This window comes from Arachis ipaensis, chromosome B5 (assembly GCF_059453495.1).
Source record: "Arachis ipaensis isolate K30076 ecotype BB chromosome B5, ASM5945349v1, whole genome shotgun sequence".
Lineage (NCBI taxonomy): Eukaryota > Viridiplantae > Streptophyta > Magnoliopsida > Fabales > Fabaceae > Arachis > Arachis ipaensis.
Window position 1 is genome coordinate 103,273,327 of NC_142440.1, and position 24,437 is coordinate 103,297,763.

Below are 24,437 nucleotides of genomic sequence, written 5' to 3' on the forward strand. Positions count from 1 at the left end.
TATTAATGGCACTCATATTATCACACAACAGGGGAATATTTTCAGCATTTAACTTGTAATCAGCAAGTTGTATTTTTAACCACATAAGCTGAGAACAACATGAAGAGGAAGCTATATATTCAGCCTCTGCAGTGGATAAAGCCATTGTTGGCTGCTTCTTACTTGACCAAACATTCAAGGACTTTCCAAGGAAGCAACATAAGCCTGAAATACTCCTTCTATCAACCCTATCACCGGCAAAAACTGCATCACAATAACCAACTGTAGAAAAATCATCAATCTTAGGATACCAAAGACCAAAATTGGATGTGCCATGAACATATCTAATGATTCGCTTAACTGTAGAAAGATGTGACTCTTTTAGTTTGGATTGAAACCTTGAACACAATCTAACACTTTGCACAATATCGGGTCTAGAGGAAGTTAAGTACATAAGAGAACCAATCATTCCTCTATACCTAGACTCATCTACATCTGTCTCACTTTCTCCCTTATCTAATTTTGAACTAGGGTGCATGGGAGTTCCCATGGATTTTGTAACACCCTAACTTTTAGCACGTCATGATCGTACCAAAAGTAAGGCGTTATGGACCTGATTTCCTTTATTATAAATTTACTATTGATCCTTTACGTCGATATCGCATTTCTATTTTTAGGAAAAAGCCGAAAACTTTTGTTTCTATTAATTAAAATCATGTATCAAAGATCTCCAAGAAATACTAGTCACATAGTTATTAATAATAATAAATATCATACAGAAGAATTCAAATAAAATTCAGTTATAACTCCTATCCCTCTGCATAAAATAAAATCTTAAATAACAAGGGCGAGGGAATTCTATAAAAGCAATTCAACACATAAATTTAACTTAAATAAAACTCTTAATCACCCGCGGCTTCAAACTAAGTCTCCGAACCTGTGCCACTGAAAGGGTGAAAGATTTTGGGGTGAGAACAAACCACTAGTTCTCAGTAGGGAATAAGAATGCCGTAAAAGTAATGAAATAAAGTTCAAATAACTAACTTTACTCAATAAAACCATTTTGTTAAACCTTTGGAAATACTTTTTATTTTTACCTTATTACCTTCTTTAAATTTCTGAACATAAGCTAATCTCAATTACAACTTCAGTTCCCAATCACAGAGAAACAATAACACAAGAAACAGATCAACACACAAACAAATTGCAATAAGACAAACAAGTCAAGCAGCACAATCACAGAGAAAATATAACAAGAAAAACAAGACCGAATGCAAATGCGCAATCAATATGATGCATGTCTCTCCTAAGCAGGCCATGAGCTCATGTGTCGGTTGCCTACCCGCTCCCGACATTACTCGGGCACAAGTCCCAGATATGGCTTTCCAGATGCATACAGTGTGCTTATAAGTTGTACGGATAGGTCGCATACAGTGTGACTTTAAGTCGTACGGCTAGGCCGCATACAGTGTGACTCTCCAAAATAATAAGCGTACATCTGGAAAACAGTTCTCAGTGTGTGGGCGTCCCCACTTTACATTTGGCACTAAGGCCCAAACAATATCACATCTGCTCTCCTGTGGCTGACAATCTCTTTAAGTTAATATATCCTTTAAATTCTTGTTCTCTACTCTCCTGTGGCAGAGATTCCTTTTCTTAAAAAATCGAGATCAAAACAACACCTAAAACAAAATATCTCCTTACAAAATTAGATTTGAAACATTATGTTTTCCTTAATAAATCAAGTTAAAAAAATAGAATACACCTTTTCTCAACTAAATAAATCTCAAATAATTTAATTTTCTAAAACCAAATCTTTTAAAATAACTTTTCAAATAAAACCTCAAATTTTATAAAATTTCGGCAGCACTTCCCCTAAAACTCGGGCTTAGCCACCCTTTTCGGGTCCCAACTGAACTATTTTCAACCTCTTTTCAATTATTTCTAATAACTCAAACTAATTCCAATATCCACAATATTTATAAATCTGAAAATCCAACTAGTTCTAATGTCAAAATCTTTTCTAACTCTCAATTTATTACTAATAAAACAAACTTTCAATACAAAACCCGTTTCTCAATATAAGTAAATATGTAAATAAAATGTTTTCTACATAAAGTCATATTTCAAAATAAATTTATAAATCAGATTTTCGAAATAAAACCACTTTTTCGATTATTTTTACATAAAATTGGGCAGAATCTCCTCTTAAAAATTGAACTTCACCACCCATACGAGCTCCCTCAGATTCATAACTTCCAAACCAAACTCAAATCCAACTCCATTCAACAATTATCAGTACGACAATTTCTTCAATAATTAACTCATCATATTACAATTTTACAAGTAACACTAATTTAATCACCTTTCACAGCCACAACTCAACCAATTCATCATAATCACACAAAATCAGAATTTTAACAACTTCATCAAAATCAGAAAATCAATATCAATCACAACCTCAATTCAAACTCACCATTCAGTCATTCCAAGCAATCATAAATTATTTGCAAATATCCACTAGACTTCCGTGGCATTCATAATTTAAAACAGTTAATTTCAAAATAAAATCCCCTACCTCCTTATGAAATCAAGATCAATGAAAGTTTTGGGGAAGTTTTTTGACCAAGCTGCCGAAGAAGAAAATGTCCGGAATCGTCTGTGCCTCCTAGAACTCCAGTTGGCCGAACTAAAGGAAAAAGGAAGCTACGTCACCGTCAGCTTTCACTGAATAAAAATAACGTCAACGTATAGAGGAGGAAGATACAAACACTTTATCGGATTAGATTTTTTATTGGAGTTACGGATTTAAAGAAATTGAAGTAGAAAAGTATAAGGGTTCCACGGTTTTCTCTCTCACTCTCGGTCACTATCTTCTCACCATGCAAGAAAATGAAATCCAAAGAAGCTAGATGATGATGATTAATATGATAAAAAAGGGTTAGGTGTCATGGTTATTGAATGGAAAGGAAACATGTGTAATTATATATATGTATGTATGATTAGCAAGCCACGTTTGGCTTTAACTTCTTTGAATCCCTCTAAGCTTCGTTCATATATATATAAAAGCCTTATTTTGTTCTTTTTTTTCTTATTTTTTTGTTTTCTTAGTGAAACCGTTGAAGGTAATAATAATAATAATAATAATAATAATAATAATAATAATAATAATAATAATAATAATAATAATAATAATAATAATAATAATAATTCTTTTATATTTTTTTAAATATCTTATTATAATAATAAAAATAATTTAAAAATCTTAATAAATTTTAAATTTAAAATATCATAAAATTTAATTTAATTATTTTTTTAAATAAAATAATAAATTATTATTTAATTTTTTTAAAAACTCGGGGTGTTATAGGTTTGACATTTTTCAAACTAAATTTTTTAACTAGTTCCTTGACATATTTCTCTTGATGAATGAAAATACCATTTTTAGTTTGTTTAATTTGCAGCCTAAGAAAAAAAATTAAGTTCACCCATTATACTCATGTCAACTTCACTTATTATGAGTTGTCCAAATTCAGAACAAAGGGATTCATTGGCTGATCTAAAAATAATGTCATCAACATATATTTAGACTAGAATAAAAGAATCATTAGAGTTCTTGATAAATAGAGTTGTGTCTGTGGTGCCTCTTTGAAAACCATTTTTCAAAAGAAAAGAGCTAAGTCTCTCATACAAAGCTCTAGGAGCTTGTCTTAAACCATAGAGAGCTTTTGATAATTTGAAAACATGGTTAGAAGCTCTTTGTTTTCAAAATCAGGTGGCTACTCCACATACACTTCTCTATCTATCACACTATTTAAAAATGCACATTTCACATCCATTTGATATAATTTAAAACCACAAAATGCAGCATAGGCTAAGAGAAGTCTTATGGCTTCCATTCGGGCAACAGAGGCAAAGGATTCATTAAAGTCTATTCCTTCTTCTTGGTCATATCCTTGTGCCACTAGCCTTCCTTTGTTTCTTGCAATGCTGCAATCTTCTCCTAACTTGTTCCGAAATATCCACTTGGTTTTGGTCACTTTCTTTCCATTTGGTCTAGGAACCAATATCCAAACTTGGTTCTTCTCAAACTCTTGGAGCTCATCTTCCATTGCCTTTACCTAAGAAGGGTCACCAAGGGCTTCCTTAACATTTTGAGGCTCCATTTGAGAGAGAAGGGCAATGTTTGTTCCTTCATTATCTTTTCTTGTTGAAGACCAAGTTCTAACTCCATGAGAGATGTCCCCAATGACAAATTCCTCAAGATAATTCTTCAAGAATCTCCATTCACGAGGTCTGGTGGACTTGGAGGTAGATTCAGATACTAAGGGATTCTGGGTGCTGCTGGCTTCAGGATTTTCTTTAGATTCATGAGACAAAATGGAATTGTCTCTTGAATTTTCATCAACTGCAGTTTTTGGTTCAGTTTGAACAGAATTTCTATTTTCCTGATTTTGCACAGTTTCAACGTCCTTTTGAGCTTGATTTCCTGCATCACAATCTTCCAAAATACTTTGCACCAAGTTAGTATCACAAAATGTAACATGTATGGACTCCTCAATAATCCTAGCATCTTGATAATAAACTCTATATGCTTTACTAGTTGTAGAATATTCTACAAACAAACTCTCATACGCCTTTGGATCAAATTTACCCAAATTATCCTTGTTATTTAAAACAAAACATTTGCATTCAAAGATGTGCAAGTAGTCTAAGTTTGGTGGATAATATTTCCAAAGTTCATAAGGGATTTTCTTCAAAAATTTCCTTATGATTGTTCTATTCAAAATGTGGCAAGCTGTGTTAACCGCTTCAGCCCAAAGGAATTTTGGAACATTACTTTCACAAAGCATAGCTCTAGTCATTTCTTGTATGCTTCTATTTCTTCTTTCCACCACACCATTTTGTTGTGGTGTCCTTGGACAAGAGAAGTTGTAAGATATTCCAAATTCCTCACAAAAGGATTCAAATAGATTATTTTCAAATTCAGTTCCATGATCACTTCTTATGCAAGAGATCTTCAAATCCTTTTCATTTTGAATTTTCTTGCAAAAAGGTTCAAAGGCTGAAAAGGCTTCATTTTTGTGCAAGAAATAAAACCCAACCAAACCTAGTATAGTCATCCACAATCACTAAACCATAATGTTTACCACCTAGGCTTTGAGTTCTTGTTAGACCAAATAAATCAATGTGTAGCAACTCAGGTGGTCTTTTAGTAGAGATGTCTTCCTTTGGTTTAAAAGAACTTTTTGTTTGTTTTCCCATTTGGCAAGCATCACAAGTGATGTCTTTGTCAAACTTTATCAAAGGAAGGCCTCTTACTGATTCTTTCTTTACAAGTTTGTTTATTTGAAACATACTTGCGTGGCCCAATCTCTTGTGCCATAACAACTTTTCAGATTCTTTAGAGTGAAAACAAGCTATATTTTGATCTTTTAGTTCATCAAGAGTAAGTCCATACACATTATTAAAATGTTTGGCAACAAAAAGCACTTCATTTGTCTTTTCATTTATAACACAACATTCTAGCCTTTTGAAAGTCACTAAATATCCTAAGTCACACAGCTGACTTATACTCAAAAGATTGTGCTTTAAACCACATACCAAGAATACATCATCAATGAAAGTAGATTGTTCATTACCTACTTTTTCAACAATAATTATTTTACCTTTACCATCATCTCCAAAGGTCAGAAAACCTCCATCATACTTGTTTAGTTTGATGAAGTAAGTTGACCTTCCAGTCATGTGCCTTGAGCATCCACTATCCAAGTACCACATATCCTTTTTGTTCTTGGATGCTAGACAAATCTGCATGAAAATCTTCAAATAACCTTAGGTATCCAAATTAATTTGGATCCTTTGAAGTTAATCCATCTTGGTTGTCCAAGTGCATTGAAATCACAAACAACATTGTAAACTTTGTTTTCCAAAACTCTATTTTCAATGAAACATTGTGCATATGAGTGACCAAATTTTTTGCAATTAACACAATGATTTTCTAATGTGTGTCACTAAAATTGAGGTGAGTTATTTTGCTTGAAATGATTAAAGGGTTGAAATTTTCTAGTTTTTGGAAGAGATGCATTACTTTTGACAAACTAATTTTATTATAGTTGTTCCTCTTTGCAAAAGCATTTTCACCAAGATTTTTTTGAACTTTTGGAGTTTTTGAATATGAGGTTTTGTTGTAAAATGGTGGTTTCTTGAAAGCAACCTCATTTTTCGAAATGTATCCCAAACTTGGCCTATTTGAACTCAGTTTGGTTCTCGGTGAAGGCTCAGTTTCACTTGTGTATACTTCATCAAATTTTTCTTCAAATGTTGGAACATATCCAATACCAGATTTGTTTGGTATGGATTTAGTATTTGATGAAGAAGCCACAAATTTTATAGAGGAATCATTGAAAACTGCATCTTCCTTGGCTATGTAACCTAAACCAGATTTTTCAAATAATGGCCTTTGGCTTGCAAGTAATTTGTCCAAGTTACTAGAACTTTGAGCAAATTTTGCTAAGTCACCATTCAGTCTTTTAATCATATCATTTAATCTTTCATTTTCAGCAATTAACTCATGAGAAGGATCCACAATGTGCTTTCCTTTTAACTTTTCAAGTTCAGATTTTAGAAATCTGTTTTCTTTAATAATGTCCAAAGCACATTCTGTTTCCTTCACTTTCTCTTTTAAAAATTCATTTTCAGCTCATAACACATCTCTTTCAAATCTGCACTCATTGTACTTGTCAAGCAGTTTTGAGGTGTTTAAGGTGAGATCATCAATAATAGCATGTAAATCATCCATAGATAAGTCAAAGTAACTTACCTCATCAAAATTATTATTTCCAGCCATGAAACAGTCTTTGTCTTCACCTTCAGAATCTTCTTCCTCATTGGAGTCGTTCTTGAGATCCTCCCAAGCTGCCATGAGCACTCTCTTCCTTTCCTTCTTTCCTTTGTCCTCCTTTTTGAGTTTTCGATAGTTTAGCTTGAAGTGTCCAGCCTCCTTACAATGATGACACGTCACTTTGCTTAAGTCCATCTTGTTTTCTTTTGAGCTTGAACCCTTGTATTTGCCCTTGTTCTTTATCATCCTTCTAAATCTCCTAGCAAAAAATATAAGCTTATCATCTGAAATACCATCACTAGACTCACTCTCTTTTAGTTCTATTTTTTATTTGAGGGCTATTCCCTTTTTCTTTGAGTCCAGGTTTGTGTGTGTGGTTTCATAGGCAAGGAGTTTTCCTCTCAGCTCATCATAGGTTATGGGGCTTAGGTTTTTGCTCTCGGTTAGGACAGTGGCAGTGGTTTCCCATTTTTTTGTGAGGCTTCTAAGGAGTTTTCACACTAAGGTTTGTTCTGAGTAGTTTGTACCCATAGCATCAAGGTTGTTAATTATGATTGAGAATCTCTCAAACGCTTCATCAATGCTTTCTCCATCCTTCATGTTGAACATCTCGTATTCTTTTCGCAGCATATCAATCCTCGTTTCTTTGACTTGTTTAGTGCCTTCGTGTGTAACCTGGAGTTTTTCTCAGATTTCTTTGGCTGTCTTGCATCTAGACACCTTTCGGTACTCTTCAAAACTGATAGCACATTGAAGAAGAGCTTTAACATTCAGCTCCATCTTCTTCTTGTCATCCTTATTCCATTCAGCTTCTTCTTTTGGAGTCACCACTCCATCAGCACTTGTTTTTGTTGGAATCTTGGGACCGCTCATAACAATCTTTCATATGTTGTAGTCAATGGATTGGATGAAGATCCTCATCCTCTCTTTCCAGTAGGCATAGTTCTTCCCGTTGAAGAAAGGTGGCCGGTTGTTTGACTGGCCTTCAGTGAGGGTGTAGGCAACTATGGTTGTGCCCAAGTTGTTCGCCATTGGATCTTTGCTCCAAGCGGTTAAGCTAAGCTTGATTCTTGAGGCCTTAGCTCTTGATACCAATTGAAGGTTGTGGTAGGCTTAGAGAAGGAGGGGTTGAATCTATGCCTTTCTTTTAAGTTATTGAAATGACCCTTTAAAACAAACTTTGAATTCTGATTCTGTTTTAACTCAGCAGCGGAAATTTATGAGACAATTTATTTTTGTCTCATGAATATCAGAAAATAGAACATTGCAGAGAAAAGAGAAGCTAACACCAGCATGTATTCTGGTTCGGTTGCCTTGTGCTATGCAACCTACATCCAGTCTCTTCCACAACCATGGAGTAATTTCCACTATAGTTAAACGTATTACATACACCAATTCCACAGGATTGACACAATCCTTTCACACTCAAGTTCTAACCTAACTTGACATTGGCTATGCTAATACCTAACTTTTCACTCTTAGTGCTAACCCAACTAAGAAAGGGATACCTCACAGGTACAAGATACAAGACATAAACATACCTAAAGAAATCTGAAAATAACTCTAGGCTTTTCTCTCAAGTGTATCACTCAGCTTCTTTTCACTCTTGGCTTTTACTTGAGCTCTTTCAATATGCCTTTTCTCTCAAGAAATTACAGAAAGATAAACATTGAAAAGTACTTTACAATCTGTAAAACATGAAGGAGATTGACTTCATCAACAGCCTCTTTGCTATGTGATAAACCAGACTTGCAAGCCTCTGATTTAGTTCTTCAGTGTTGGCCGAATGCTTCTTTGAAAGAAAGCATTATCCAAGTTGAGGAACTTCTTCAGGGAACTCTTCACAGAACACAACTCACCAAACTCTGGTTTTCTCTCCTTGCTTCTAAATGAGCAGAAAGTCTTCTTTTATCTCATTGCATGTTGCTGGATTTTTCCTCCTAGGTCAACTCCTTGAGCACTGTGCTTCACCAACCCACAAACTCACTTTTTCTCATTAATCCTCAGAGTAGAAACTTTGCTTCTAACCATCCAAGGTTGACCGAAAGCCATACAACAGCAACCACAAAAATCTTCCAATGGCAAAATGGATCTGAGCCATTGATAAGCTACTTGGTCCCCAAGACTTACTTGTGACCATAGATACACGACAGATTAGGACAGAAAATAACTTTCCCTTGTATGCCATTTTCGGACTTGCAGAGAGTTGGGAAGAAGAAAAGAAGATCTGATGCATGTAAAAGAAAATAGGTTACCTTTAATCTTTTCTTAAGCTTGATTTGGTTTGAAATGGTTGATTAGACTTCTGCCTTTCAAGCTTAGTCTTTCTCTTTCTTGCTTCTTTGATGATCAGCTTAGGGAAGAAGCTTTCTCTCACTTTCTTTGAGTTCTGACCACAGCAGGTTAAAGTGTACGTTGAGTTGGTGAAAGCAAGTGAGAGAGAATTTGCTTGCTGAGTATCACATGGGGCTTGGGTTAGATCACTTCATTTGGCCCGTTTTGATTTCTCATCTTTGTTTCCTTTTGGGCTTCGTTTGAGTTATCAACCCATCAGCCTTGTTTCATTTTCCATTCCATTTGGGCTGCGGTATTGAAATAATAAATAATTAGTTTCATATAATTATAAACAATCAATATTTAATTATTTATTTTGCCCAATTGAATAATGTTTGTCATCACAAATTAAATTAGTTAATTACTTAACTCAATAGATGCTCATGGCCACCTTCGTGAAACGAGTCACGTAGTCTTTAAGGCTTTCATTTTGACCTTGTTTGACTGTATTCAAGTACTTAGAGTCGTGCAGGTAGATAGCTGAGCTAGCAAAATGCTCCTTAAAAAGCTTCACAAGTTCCTGAAAACAAGAAATAGAATCTGCAAGCAAACAAAACCAATCAAGTGCAGGACCGTCTAAATAAGATGGAAAACAACGACATAAAACTTTATCGGATGCACCATTTACTATCATTATGGATCTGAACTTTTTGACGTATTTATTTGGATCGCCCAACCCATCGTAGGGGATTAAGGTAGTTGGTAAGGTGAACCTTCTCGGCAGTTCGAAGTTCATCACCTCAGCTGTGAATGGCCCAGTAAAGTTGTCGAGCTCAATGTTTTCGTTTTCTGCCCGAGCTTTTTCGTACCGTTGAGGTTGAGCTTCTTCGTTCCGTTGAGGTTGAGCTTTTTCATTCCGAGTAGTTTCTGATACATACGTTGGACTAGATTGGTGCTCGGCCTCTTCTGTTCGTTCTAGACGACCATCATTGTTTTCAATATGAGCATTAGTTAGCTCGGCAATCTAGTTTGTCATTCTTTGATTCTCCTCCACCATGCGGTAGTTGGCTTGTTGCAACTCAGTTACCATCCAAAGAAGTTCGGACGGCATAGGTGGAGGTAGATCAGCCATGGTTAAAGGTGGAAATATTGAGGCCGATGAAAAAAAAAAAGAAAATAACTATATCTTCAGCCCCACGGTGGGCGCCAATTATTCTTGTGTGAATAACTTGGACGTAATTCGGTTTTTGGGAGTCGACGCCAAGCTTGTTGCCTTCCACGCTGAGCTATATACTTGGAAGGTCCGAGCTCTTTTCCCAGAGTGACATCACGTCGCGGAGAGTACGAACAAAGGGAGAGTGTATCTGCAAAAGGCACTCCAATGCTTAAGTTAGTATTATGAATTCAGTGTATCTTTTGAGGATAAAATATCATACCTTTATTGGTGGAGTAAAATAGATCGGTTACGCTTTTGTTGGTCATCTACATTGAAGATCAATTATTAGAATTCAGTAGGTGACAACACCAGGTCGAACGTTTTTATTTCAGAATGTAATCCGTTGAGTTGAAGGCTAGGTATAATGCTGAGTTATGACATCGGATTTGTAACGGCCGTATCAATTATTATTATTATTATTATTAAGATGCATCAAGTACAATAAACAAAGTCACTCTTTCTAGATATTAAACGTCCATCGAATTTAATAACCCAGATTCCAAGCACTAGTATCGTAAGATTGATTCAGAGCTTAGACGCTAGCTTAGAGGTACCTGATTTATTTAAGAAATTATAAGTTATAGAAAGTGTCTGATGTTTATGCGAGGAGTGCAGATAGAATGGTCAATGAAGCACTTTATTGCATATATTTGGTTGGCTCTCTCGGTTGGGTGGTCATCAAAGAAAAGATATGTGTTTCTGTTTGCACAAAAATCACTATACGGACGGCATGCCAGATCACCATTGATGCTTCGAGGGCAACATGGTTTGGTTGCTTCTACTATCCCTGCACAAGTTATAATCAAGTGCATCCGTCACATTTGAAACAATAAAGAGCGAGTCCCATCCATGTATATTTTACAAGTGTGTCGATAATTTTAGTCAATGATTTTAATTATATATAAATTTTATAATTAAAATTAATAGACAAAATTATCAAAACACCTTAAACGCTAAAATACTTGAAATGTTTCCTTCTTATATATGAACATAAACCAAATTTAAGAAGTGGCCACCTCTTTTACTCTAGATGTTTTTACTATTCATTATTTGACCTATCAAATTTCTTTGGTGTTATCCAGAAAATAAAATTGTAAATTTGTGTTTTTCAATTTTTTTTTTATACATAATAAGATCTACCATAAAAACTATAAAATAAGAGTGCTCAATTTTGTTGATTTGGAGAAAATTAGTGTGTAATATATTATTATAGAAAGGGTTGGTGTTTCTCTTTAATATAGAATTAATTTTTTATAAATTGTTATTGAGCAAATCGGACAGTTAAATTTATTGAGGAGAGAAGAGAAGAATGAAATTGGTGGATCAGATATACATATTATAATTTTTTTAAAAATTCAAGTTCATAAATCAAAGGATAAAATTTATGATTTTAAAAAAATAAAATGTTTATAATTACAAATTTGAGAGTAAGATTTTTTATTTTAAGAATAAAAAATTCATAAATACAAATTTTATTCTAAGTTTTGTGATTTTTTAAAGAAATAAAAAAATTTATAAATACAAATCTAACTCTAAAATTTTAATTTTTAAATTTTAAGTTGATTTTAGTAGTTAATTTTAAAATGTACAAATAATATTTTTGTTGTTTTATTATATGTGCATTTCTAAGACTATATTCTTAATTTCAAAATAATCCAATATCAATAAATGCAATAATTCTTCAAAATAATCCAATATCAATAAATGCAATAATTCTTTGATTAAAAAATATAATAATCGAGGAATATAATATAGTGTTTTATATCATCATTTTTATTTTTTAACTTGACATAAAAATATCAAATATCCACTCATTTAAATAAAATAAAAATTTTATATTTGTGAAAATAAATTTAATAATTTTTTTACTAATTAAATTGTAAAAATCTAAAACGTCTTAGATTTTAAAACAGTTTATTACCAAACAAAACTTAAGCAAAAATTGAAAGAAAACCAAAGAATATTTTCTAAAAAGGGAAAACAAAAGGCATGTGACTTTGTTCTTATTACCATATTTATGTGGGTTTTGTCTTATCTCCATGATGCTCTTGTTGAGATCTGAATGGACAAAGGTAAAACCCGGAAGCTGAGTCTGCAATTCATGGAGTAAAATAAGCAATTTCTTATTGTAAAAGGAGATCCGTTTGTTCATCTTCTCACTACACTTTCCTATTGGTTTTGAGTGCAGAGATATTGATGGAAAGCACCCTGCTGGAGGAACATTGTTCACAAAGAATTTTCTCGCTCCTAGGCTATGAAGTATCTGTCACAAAAAAACAATAATAATAATAAACGAAAAGGTGAAAGGAACGTCATGCTTTTTTGTTTTTCTTCGATTATTGTATTATTTGATGTAAAAAAATCAAAATAGGAGTGCGGAGTGCCAAACACCCAAAAGACATGCAGCATGTGTGTTAAGGGGAAGAGAATTGAGATTCAAACAAAGTTCAATTGGCTCAATATAAAGAAATTAACATAATATGTTTTCGTGGAAACAAGGTATATATACAAAAATATTTAAAAGATAATAAAAAATCAGTTTAATACAGTCTAAATTATTTTATTTTGTAGTCATATATCTTATTTTGCATTTTTTAACCATTGCTGAAATAGTTATATAATATTAAATATAATAAATATATAATTATAGATATTATATATAAAGAATCATAGTTGATAAATTAAATAAAATAACTTTAAATTATTTTTTTTTGGATAAGTACTTTTTTCGTCCCTAAGGTTTGAGGTCAAAATCAAAATCGTTTTCGACCTTTTTTTCTTATTAAAATCATCCCCAACATTACAAAACGTTATAAAATCGTCTTTTTCTACTTCAATTATATTTTTTTCGACCAAATTACCCTTCATTATTAATAAAAATAATATTATAAAAAAGGAGCAAAACCCCACCCCATCCACTCCCCAGCATCTCTTCGGTCTCTCCCCCCACCCCTCCCCCAATCCCCTTCCTTCTACTCTTCACCATCACCCTCTTCTTCTCACCTTCGCCACGACAATTACCACTGCCGGAGGACACCCACCCCTCCTCCCCTTCCTCTTCTCACTCTTCCCCAATCCCCTTCCAACTTCTCACTCTTCTTCATTTTACCAGGCAGACAGAACATAGCAAAAGGTAGAAGCAAGAAATTAAATTAACAGCAACATAATCATCACCTCTTTCCCTTCGCACCTCCTCACTCTCCCTTTCCTCACCACTATCACCACCGCCAGCATAGCCAAATCATCATCATGCAATTACTATAATCAGAAGCAATTACTAATTTACTATAATCAGAAGCAGTATCACCAATAATAAATTAACAAAAACAATTGTGAAGGGTGAATCAACAATAATGAAACAACAACAAAAGCAAAAATAGAAGCAGAAGTAGAAGCAGAAGGCAGAAAACAAAAGCAGAAAAGCAGAAGCAACATCAAGACTCGATGGTGACGGGACCTCACTCCAGCGGCGGCGACGGGACAGGGCTCGGTTTCTTCCTTGGGAGGCGTCAAACCCACGGACAACCGCCACTAATGACGATGTGAGGAGCAGAGCCGCCGTTGGTGATTTCGCGGCGCAGAAGGGAGAAGTGCGTGACTAATCCACCACCACTCCTGGTGGCGGTCTTCCCTTGGAATTGAGACGGAGGACAAAACGGCGAGGGCTTGTAGGGGCAAGTAGCGGCTTCGGAAAGAGGCAGGGCGAACTCGAACAGCAAACAGCGGAGGGTCAGGAGCTGGACGGCAACGACGGTGTCTCCATGCAACCTTGCGACAGCCGGTGGCTGCGGGTTGGACGCAGGGGCGGCGGTAGGTGCACCTCCAAGTTAAGGCAGCCCAAACGACGGCATGACCTCCCCGCTTCTCCTTCCCCCTTCTTTTTTCCTGCCCCCACCCTCTGCGTGATTCCCCTTTTCCTTTCCCCTTTGTTTTCTTTCTTTTTTTTTATTTTATAATTTTTTATAATTTATTTTAGTTTTTTAATTATTTTTATTATTTAATAAGGGTAATTTGGTAAAAAAATTGAAGTAGAAAATGACGATTTTAAACGTTTTGTAACGTTGAAGATGATTTTAATAACAAAAAAAAGTCGAAAACGATTTTGATTTTGACATCAATACGAAAAAAGTACTTATCCTTTTTTTTCTAACGTTAGCCGGATATATATGAAACTTTTATCAGTTTGTGCAATAATGTACTCGTTAATTGTATATGTAAATAAATTTGACATACCTGCAAGCGTATTTTGAATTCATTTATGAGGTAGGAAGCAAATTTCCTACTACCACGAAATGTTCTGTTTTTGAAGTGATCATTCACACCAGAAGATACCAAAAACAAGGATTCAGATACATGTTTCTCCACTGCTTCTTCACCTAACCCCTTTGGCAAAATCCCCTTAACTGTCCTCTCGAATCCCCTTATTTGTTCGTCCATTATAAATGAAGTTTTCTAATTAAAGCAAGCACAAATAGTATACGGTATCATAAATTCGTTTAATTTTTAAATAAGTAAAAAAAAAAAAAAGAAGTAATCTTTTAGCTAATGAAATTTTGAAGTAGAGGTGTGAGAATACGAGACACTAACATTATTGGTGTCTGGCAAAATTCCAGAACCCGCCGATGCGTAATTTATGCCTGTAGTTATGACTCTCTTTCCTTTACTTGAAAGTCCCAAGTACGCAGGGGCAAAAGGCAGACCAAGGTATATAGCTGCAAAAATTAAAAAGAAAACAATTGAATCACAAAAATGATGTAACTATATCTAGATTCAAGACTCAAGAGTGAACTAAATGTAAAGAAATACTAATCTTAATCCTCTTTGGTAGTTAGATGAAAGTTATAGTACAGTTTCTTCTTTTTGTTGGATCAAGATGTATGTACGCTAAATCTTCTTTATATAAATTAGCAGAAATTTTATCATAGGCGGCCGTTACGTTTTTTTTTTTTCTTTCTAACACTATTTTCTTCTGCGATCATTAGCATACACAAGGATATTTGAGAAATTATACACACATATTTTCTATATACACAAACTACAAAATAAAAATTTAGATGACTAACTTTTTTAGTCGACATGTAACCAATTGTTTGGTTGAGTTTTTTTTGAGTGGGAGTTTTATTTATATGTTAACAGTAAATAAATATGTTCTGCACAAATCAGTAAGAATCTTGTAGAATGAATGATTCTAGATATATAGTTTCTCACCAAGGAAATCAGCAACAGTTTTGCCATTGGTGCAGCGACCAGTGGGTGTGCCGAAATCTATGCCATAAGGAAAGAAATTTTGCAGATCCTCTCCTGGCACATAGTGGTTGTTACCACTGTCAACAAGTGAATCACCGAACACATACAGTGCTGGAATCTGTTTTGATTGCTCACTCTTCGTTGCAAATGCTATGAGTAGCAACACGGTTAGGATCAAACTATGGTTTAGATGGTTGTTGGTACTCATTTTTTTGGAGTCAATTTAATTGTGTATTTGAAACTATGGATATGAATTATGATATGATGGGGTTACTTCTGTCATGACGTCCGCTTTTTATAGTAAGGAGGTTCTAGGAACGCTTATTGTTCTATAATGTGGTTTGGTTCTTTGAAGAAAAATTCCTAGTGCTCCTTCTAAAGAAAAATTATCTCATATAATATGACAAATTTAATCATTATGTCAAGACATATTTACAATAAAGTCAAAAGAATATATAAAGTTGGATCTAATTTCAACGGAATATAAGTATAAAGATATTAATAATACTAGACATATGTAAAAATAAATCAGTCACCAAATTTCGATTCGTATAAAATACATGTTAAAATATAAAATAAATATTAAAAATAAATTAAATTATAAAATTATTTAAATATAAATATATAATAATTAATTTAATGGTTGAGTTTTTTATGTATATAATATTTTTAAAACTAAAGATATTTAACTGTATTAAGAATTTATTTGGATGATATTAAGTTATTAAAAAAATATATATTTTATTTTTAATGTATTTGCCAAAATTTTAATAGTTGATTAAAAATACTGAAAATAAAAAAAACTTTTATTTAGACCCTATAATTTATATCTTTTTTTAAAGATTTTTTATTTAAAAAAAATATTTTTAATATAATAAATAAACAAAAAGAAAATTTTATATCATTGTACCCAAAAGCGAATATATGCCGTAGCTTGTGGGGACAAATGCCCCCACTAATAATTTGAAAAAGAATAAATTTCTACATACAAATTAATTAACTAAACAAGTCTAACAAATCATTTACACTCATATGCGCACGTTCTTCACCCCTAATACTTCGTCGTTTTTTTTCTTCTCCTCTTTCTTTTTCGTTATCTTTCTCTTTCGTTATTATCGTCACCAACACCTCCTCCTCCTCCTTCTTTTTTCATTGGAATTTCTTCTCCTCCTTCTTGTCCATCATCTTCATCATTATGATCATCATCATTATAGTCATCGTCGTCTTCTTCTTATATGTATCATCATTATTATTATTATCATTATCATAGAAATTTTGCCATATTGATGACGTTGCCCGATCCAAAATTGATTTGGATATGTTTTTGTTGATAATTCAGTCATTTTTGTGTTGTTTTCAAACTCAATTTGTGTGTCGTAATCATTAAAAAAAATATTTCTGTGTATTTATAGCAACATTTTGGTGTAAAAACTAAGAAATTTATGTAGTGTTATTGTCAAGAATAATTATTAAAAAAAATATTTCAGTGTATTTGCATTCTGATAAGTTTTGCATAATTCAAAACTCTTCTTCTATCTCCTCCTCATCTTCTGCTACTGCTTCTTCCTCTTTTTCATCATCATCATCATCATCATCATCATCTTTTTTTTTTTTTACATTCATTCAACTAAAAAAAAAGAAAGAAATATGGAAAAAAGAAAAAAAATGCATTAAAAGTAATATTTTGTGCATTTGTAGCAAAATTTCGGTACACAAGTTTTGAATCTAAATTATTATTGTGATGAATCTATTTCATTCTTGTTTCAGTGTATTTTGGAAAACTTTCAGTGTATTTGTATTCTGATAAGTTCTGCATAATTCAAAACTTTTTCTTTTCCCCCTCCTCATCTTCTGCTGCTTCTTTTTCATCTTCTTATTTTATTTTTCTATAATTCTTCTTGGAAAGAAAAATCAAATAAAGAAGAAAAAATTACATAATATTGTAAAATCAATAGAAAGAGGAGGAGAAAAAATGCAACAACAATAGCAATAAAAAGAACAACAATGAGAATAAAATACGCGAAAAAGAAGGAACGCAAAGAAAAAAGAGGAAGAACACAAAGAAGAAGGAGAAGAAGGAGGAGGAGGAGGAACACGGGATAAAAATGTTAGATGAGGAACGCAAAGAAAAATGGTGTGATTTCACGCGCACGTTATGTAAGTAGATTTTGTTGAGTTATGATTAATTTGTTTGGACTTGTTTGCTAAAAATCTTATATGTGTGGCGGGACTATTTGGAAAAACGTAAGAAAGTATATGTACAAATATATATATAGAAAGATGTTCACGTATGGCGTTGTGTGTAAGACCCAGAACTTTTGAAAAGTCTTATTATGATCAAGTCTCAAATCATATAGTTATTTATAGCATTAATTCCAGAGATTATTTTATTAAAGATAATTAAGGCAAGTTTTGATTTATTGAACTTGAGATAAGTTATGATTATTGTCCAATTTTATAATTATTGGATTATTTTCTATATTTAAGGTATAAGGCTGGTAGTTATGAAATAATAAGAATTTTATATGATTTGGACTAGATAAGTAATATTTTAAATATTAATACTGCTACTTTGGAAAATAAAGGGGTTTAATTATATTATTTCTAATTATTTTGATTTGGGCATTTTATGGAAAATAATTTGTGAAATTAATGAGCAAATAGTATTTTCTATATATAATTAGTGTTGAATTTAATTTGGGTTTCAATTACTATATTATCCCTATTTTTGAGTGAAATTACAAAAATGCCCTTAACCCTAATTATCAAAATGAAACCCTAAAATCCTAACCCGGTTACCCGGTTTCCCCATCAGCAATGCACCTTTCCCCCAAACACCCAGCAGCGGCAATACACACACAGTTTCCCTTTTCTCTGAAAGAACGAAAAAGAAAGAAGAATGGGGGTAAGGGGAAGGGGCCGTGGAATAAGGGAGAAGGAGAGGAAGACTCGTGCCGGCGTGCTGGTCTCACCGCCGCCATCGCGCCGCCGTCCTGCTCAACGCTGCCGTCCCATCTTGCCGCACTGTTGAGTCATGCCTTGAGGGTTGTCACACAAGGGAAGAGAGAAGAGAGCGTGCCGCCGCGCCCTGCCGTCGACCCATGTCTTGCCGTCGCACCACCGTCGCGCTGTGCCGCCACGTTCTGCACCATTGCACACCGAAGAGAGAGAGAGAGAGAAAGAGATCGGGCAGGATCAAGGGACCGGAGGCGGAGGGAGTGCGGCAGGGGAAGCCATCGCCGCCAGTCACCGTCGCGAGCCTCTGTTGCATCTCCACCGTGCTTGGGTGCTGTTGAAGCCACTCCTACCGCCGCTGCTACTAGGGTCTGCCGTCATCCTTGATCTCGACGCCGCCGTGGAAGGGTGGAGAAGTCACCGTCGTTGGAAAGAGGGAAAGCCAGAGGAGGAATCGTTCCTCTTCCGCCGCCGTCACTGTAACTGCGCCGTCGCCGGTGTGCCTGGGCGTTGTTGCTGCGAGCTCGTCGTCACCGAAGCAGGGTGGTTGCTGTCCTTGTGAGTAGCTGGAGAGGATGAGACGCGATGATGGTGGGTGGTTCCGCCGCCTTGCTGCCGTGCCGTCAGAATCTGCCGCCATGGCCGTCGGAGCTCCGGGCTGAGCTTCTGCCACTTGAGACCCTGTTACAGTCGCCGGAGAGGTATGCCGGTAAGGGTTTCAAACTTGGTTTTCATTTCTGGTGAGATTATGGGAGCCTTATTGTCGCGGCATGTTGGTTTCAGTCACCGTCACCGGAGCCGGGTCGCCGCAGCCGCTGGAGGTGGCTGCCGGGGCTACCGCCAAACCGGTTTAGAGGCAGTTGCTGCTTCGTTTTCGTATTACAGTAAGTATCTTATGTTTCGAAAAAGCCTCGCGTTAGTATTCGGTTGTGTTTGGTTAATGAATATGAGTTTTGGTAACGTGAGGTCGAGTCCTGATTACTATATAACTACGATTAGTGTTGCTATGGTTATTGTGAAAGTGGCTGGGAGCTGAGGTTTTGGTTGCCGTCAGTTCGGGTTGAGGCGGAAAGGACTTGATGAGGCGTTTGGGTTATGGAATTGCGTTTTGAGGTAGGGGCACTTTCCGAAAACTATATTTTGTATATTGGAATTATTACATATGGGTACTGATGTGAGGATGTGTATTTGGTGATTGTATCAGTCCTATTTGTTTGGTTGTTTTGTATGATTATGGGTGTTTGTTCGACTCGACTGTTATGTGGCTTTGTGAAAGAAATGCTTTTGAAATTGATTCTTTTAAAGCTTTGAGATCGAGTTGGATCCGTTGGAAATTGATTTGAATTGAATGGATTTTCTTGAGAATTTGTAAAATAGAATACACTCTTGATTTCAGCCTGGCTGGCTTTAAATGATCTGGTTTTTGATAAACGATCGTTGCTGAATCGTTTCTTTGAAATTTTAGAAATGAGTTTATTTGGCTGATAAAGATTTGATTCTTGAAAAGGTTTCCTTGAAATATAGAATTGAGATGACTGTTGGATTTGGCTTGCCTTGAACTGATTTTGGATTTTGGGCTGTTGAAAAGGATATTGGAACAGTTTAGTTGGGACCTGAACCGGGTGGCAAAAGTCCAAGTTTTAAGAGAGGTGCTGCCGAAATTTCTATAAATTCCTAGTTTTGTTTAAACAGTTATTTAAAAAGGATTGGATTTGAGAAGTTGTATTATTTGATTTATTAAGAAAATATTTATATTTTCAAGCTTAATTTATTTAGTGAACTTTATGCCTTGAGTTTGACTTATTTAGAAATGGACTATTTTTACCGTTTGAATCGCTGAAGGAAAGAATGATGCTCTAATATTGATTTCAATATAAAAAGGAGCCTTTAGTGATTTCAAAGGAATCTAGACTTTTGATTGAGTAATTAAGTTTGAGGCATTTTGGAAGAGTTAGAAAAATGGATTCCAAAAAGAAACCTGAAAGTGGTTTGATTCAAATGAACCGGTTCCTTTTCAAATGAGTTGATTTTTGGACCGGGATGGAACTTGTGATTTTGTATGGTCGGTTTCATAATAAATTCAGTTTTATTTACTTGAACCGAGAATCCATGATTTTAAGAGTTTTAATGAATTTTGAGGAATTGATATAGGTTGACCTTCCCTAAAGACTTGGGACTCTGCCGAGAAACTTTTGTTATAAGATCCCATTGTTGTATGGGTGATTTTGAATACTTTAAAATAAATCCTTAACTTGCCATGGTTTTGGAAGTTTTGGAAAGAGAATACCGAGAGTGGCTTTGTTTTAAAAAGGGAACTCACTTTGAGTAAATTTGGCTTATGAGCCTGAGATGATTTGAGAAACGAGATTTCTAAAGCCAAGGCTGAAAAGAGTTGAAACTTGATTTCAAAGTGAAATGATTTGAGAAAAAGTGATTTATGGCTTAAATGCCGATTCTATGAATTTGATGATTTTGAATGGTGGAAGTGCTGTTTTATTATGGGCCAGAATGGCTGTGTATGATTATGAATATTGGTTAGTTCTGGATTGAACCGTGAGCTAGAATGGCTGTGTATGATTACGAATATTGGTTGGTTCTGGATTGAACCGTGAGCCGGAATGGCTGTGTATGATATGAATATTGGCTGGTTCTGGACTGAACTGTGAGCCGGATGGCTGAGATGGATGTTGATCCATGGATGAGATTGAATGCATGTATATGCTGAATCATTGATAAATTTGAATGTTGCACTTCCACTATCGGAGATGAGAGTTTCCCTGGGAGGAAGCAGTGGCTAGCCACCACGTGCTCCAGGTTGAGACTCGAAGCTCTTTTGATCCTATGTCGTAAGTGTGGCCGGGCACTGTGAAAGGCCCGGATGAGCTCGCCCCCGTAAATATTCACCAGTGAGGGTGATGGATATGGATCATGATTATGATCAAGTTTATGATGAGTATAACTCGAGTTGGGGATGCGCGACAGAGGGACAGTCCAATGGTTAGCTACCAGGACTTGTCGGGTTGGCTTTATAACCGACAGATGATATCATCAGCCACTAGGGACAGGCATGCATCATATGCATTGACGTTAGGATTTTTGCCAGTAAAGAATTTCATAAAAACAGTTGCGTTGTAGATATAGTCTCTAAACCAACAAAAATCCCTTCGTATAAACGTTTTGGTTGTCAGAAGTAACAAACCCCTTTAAAATTGATAACCGAGTATTTAAACCTCGGGTCGTCTTCTCAAGGAACTGCAGGGAAGTATGTTCTTATTATTGGTTATGGAGGTTGTAAAATCGGGGTTGAGAGTGAAGAGTAGATATCACAAATAATTTAAATGGCAATTAAAATAAATAAATACTGTAAAGCAAACTTTTGGCAAGGTAAGAGAAATTGGAAGTCCAACTTAGTTATTCCTCTCAACAATAGTGAAAGTTGAATCTTAATTCCACTTAGTTAACCTTTACTAAAGTAAAGGAAAGTCAAGGGACTAATTAGTTTGACCTTCGAATCCTATTTATTTCCTAAGAAAAAGTTGGGATTATTGAAGTTCAGTTCAATTAGCAAGATAACGATTATCAATTATGCTGAGTTTAATAATGTTGAGTTACTGATTTCTTAACTAAGACCAAAAAGGGAAAAAGTAAAATTGTTGGAATAAAAATGTCCTTAGATGGGAAGCAATAATAACTTAAATTAGAGAGAACAATAATAAACTGAAATACCTCAAATAATCATTAATTCAAATAATAATCTGTAACATGGAATAATTCATAAGCCAATTGGGCAACATCTGTAGATACGAATAAAAGCATTAAAGTAAAAGTAGCATAGAAACATAAATTAAAGTAAATATTAAACTGGATCGAGAGTCACTCTTAAAAACTAAGAGAAGTCCTAAATCCTAATCCTAAGAGAGAGAGGAGAGAATCTCCCTCTCAAACTAAATCTAAATCATGGAAAGTAATAAAAATGCGAACTCTCCTTGAATGGATGCATTCCTCCACTTTATAGCCTCTAGTCTGTGTGTTCTGTACCTGGATCTGGGCCAAAAGGGCTTCAGAAATCGCTGGGGGCGTATTCTGTAAATTCTGATACGTGGCCTCTGTCACGCATCCGCGTGGGTCATGCGGTCGCGTCATCTGGAGTTTTCCTTGTGGCGCGGTCGCGTCGGTCACGCGTCCGCATCGAATGCGCTATGCTCAAGTCGCGCGGCCGTGTCAGTCATGCGGCCGCGTCGCTGCTTCTTCGCTCCTGGCACGCGATCGCGTCGTCCATGCGATCGCGTGGATGCCAGTTTCTTCAAAACTCCGTTTCGCACTTTCCTTCCATTTTTGTACGTTTCCTTTTCCATCCTTTAAGTCATTCTGTCTTAGAGAATCTGAAACTACTCAACACACTAATCACGGCATCGAATGGAAATAAAGGTAGTTAAAATAATTAATTTTAAAGCTTAGAAAACATATTTTTCACGTACATCACATAATAAGGAAAGGAAAGTAAAACCATGCAATTAATATGAATAAGTGGGTGAAGGATTGAATAAATCACTCAAACTAAGCACAAAATAACTCATGAAATATGAGTTTATCAACCTCCCCACACTTAAACAATAGCATGTCCTCATGCTAAATCCAAGGTAAAGAATAAGGTAAGGTTAAAGTGGTGGAATCTTATGCAATGCAACCTATTCTAAATGCGTCTACCTAAATGAGTTATGCAATTCCAATTTATCCACTCATATATAAAGCTTATATGTAGTCAAATTAATTCACATTCTCAAGGAGTCATATATATATATATATATATATATATATATATATATATATATATATATATATATATAGCCAACCCTTAAATAATAAAGCATTTTAGCAAATGAGATGGGAAATAAAAATATTGTACAAACTTACAAAACAATTACTAAATTAAGCACAGATATATGCTGATGAGTTATTGAACCCTCACTGGATTTTGTGTTTACCCTCTAGTCACTCAGTGTTTATTGGGTTTATTCACTCTACTTTTCTTTTTATTCTTACTTTCTATAACTTTGTTCTTCTTCTAACCAATCAACAATTATAGAGTACAGTCATACCAAAAGTCATGAGGTCTTTAATTAAGGTTGTAATGGGGCCAAGGTAAAGGTAAGGATATATGTATAAGGCTAAGTGAGCTAATAAGTGAATCCTTAATTAGACTAAGATCTCACCTAACATACATATTTAGTAGAACAAAACTTCTTTACCAATTTTCCCATATTATCCCACTTGTTGTTACATGCTCATGTTTCAATTTTATTTTTATCCCATGTGCATTGCTTTTATTTTGCATTGGGGAATTCTTTTGTATCCCCTTTTATTAAATGCTGAAAAATAACTTTTTTTTTTGCACATGGTAATTGACTCACTTTGATTTCTCATGAGCATGCTTCCCAAATTTTATTTTATTTCTTTTAACTTTTCTACCTTTTGTTTCTATCATCCATGTTCCCAATAGGTTTCCCACATTTTAATCTATTCATAATTTTCTATCTTAAGCTAACCAAGGATTCAACTTAGGATTTTATTTTATTTTTCTGCTTAAGGCTAGTAGTGTGGCTAAATAGAATAAAAGGGATTTTAAAGGCTCAAGGGGGCTAACAAGGGTGATGTGAAAGGTAGGTTATTTTGGGGTAAGTGAGCTAAAATCAAATGATGGCCTTAATCATTCTTTTGGTATGTATCTATATTCTATATTCTATATTCTATAATTGGACATATAGATTAAAGCAAAGTAAAGAACATCAGAATAAAAAGAAGTGAAACACACAGGAATGAAATTATGGTTTGAATGCAACCATACAATTAAGCTCAAGACTCACAGGCTGTGTGTTCTCTAACTCAAGCATCATATATCATTCATATATGTTATGTAGGTTT

The 24,437-nt window shown here is 34.7% G+C and overlaps 1 protein-coding gene across 5 annotated transcripts; it reads right to left on the minus strand.

Annotated features, from left to right (window-relative positions):
- Positions 1-708: 708 nt before the first annotated feature.
- On the minus strand, positions 709-15,928 carry LOC107643742 (GDSL esterase/lipase At2g03980). Of its 5 annotated transcripts, none has more exons than XR_015883761.1 (7): positions 15,522-15,928; positions 14,901-15,025; positions 14,547-14,765; positions 12,324-12,576; positions 10,534-11,100; positions 9,528-10,461; positions 8,120-9,405 (listed from the first exon to the last, which is right to left on the minus strand). XR_015883761.1 is itself a non-coding variant. In XM_021124162.2 (6 exons), exons 1-5 carry the CDS (start codon positions 15,766-15,768, stop codon positions 2,562-2,564), a joined length of 951 nt encoding a protein of 316 aa, XP_020979821.1. In that variant the 5' UTR covers positions 15,769-15,920; the 3' UTR covers positions 709-924; positions 2,558-2,561. The 5 variants fall into 5 exon arrangements, 2 of the variants coding, with proteins under 2 accessions (XP_020979821.1, XP_016202955.1); XR_015883762.1 differs by having other exon boundaries at positions 8,120-8,948; positions 9,079-9,405; positions 9,528-11,100; XM_021124162.2 differs by lacking the exons at positions 8,120-9,405; positions 9,528-10,461; positions 10,534-11,100 and adding exons at positions 709-924; positions 2,558-2,668 and having other exon boundaries at positions 15,522-15,920.
- Between the last annotated feature and the right edge of the window lie 8,509 nt (positions 15,929-24,437).

Bases quoted from the DNA above. Each gene is read 5' to 3' on its own strand.
- LOC107643742 (XM_016347469.3), bottom strand. From the start codon at position 15,768: ATGAGTACCAACAACCATCTAAACCATAGTTTGATCCTAACCGTGTTG. The intron at 14,766-14,900 runs GTTAGTGTCTCG...TGCTTTAATTAG, and splicing joins TTTTGCCAGACACCAATAAT to AAAACTTCATTTATAATGGA. The intron at 11,101-12,323 runs GTAATAAGAACA...TAACTTGTGCAG, and splicing joins ACAAAACCCACATAAATATG to GGATAGTAGAAGCAACCAAA.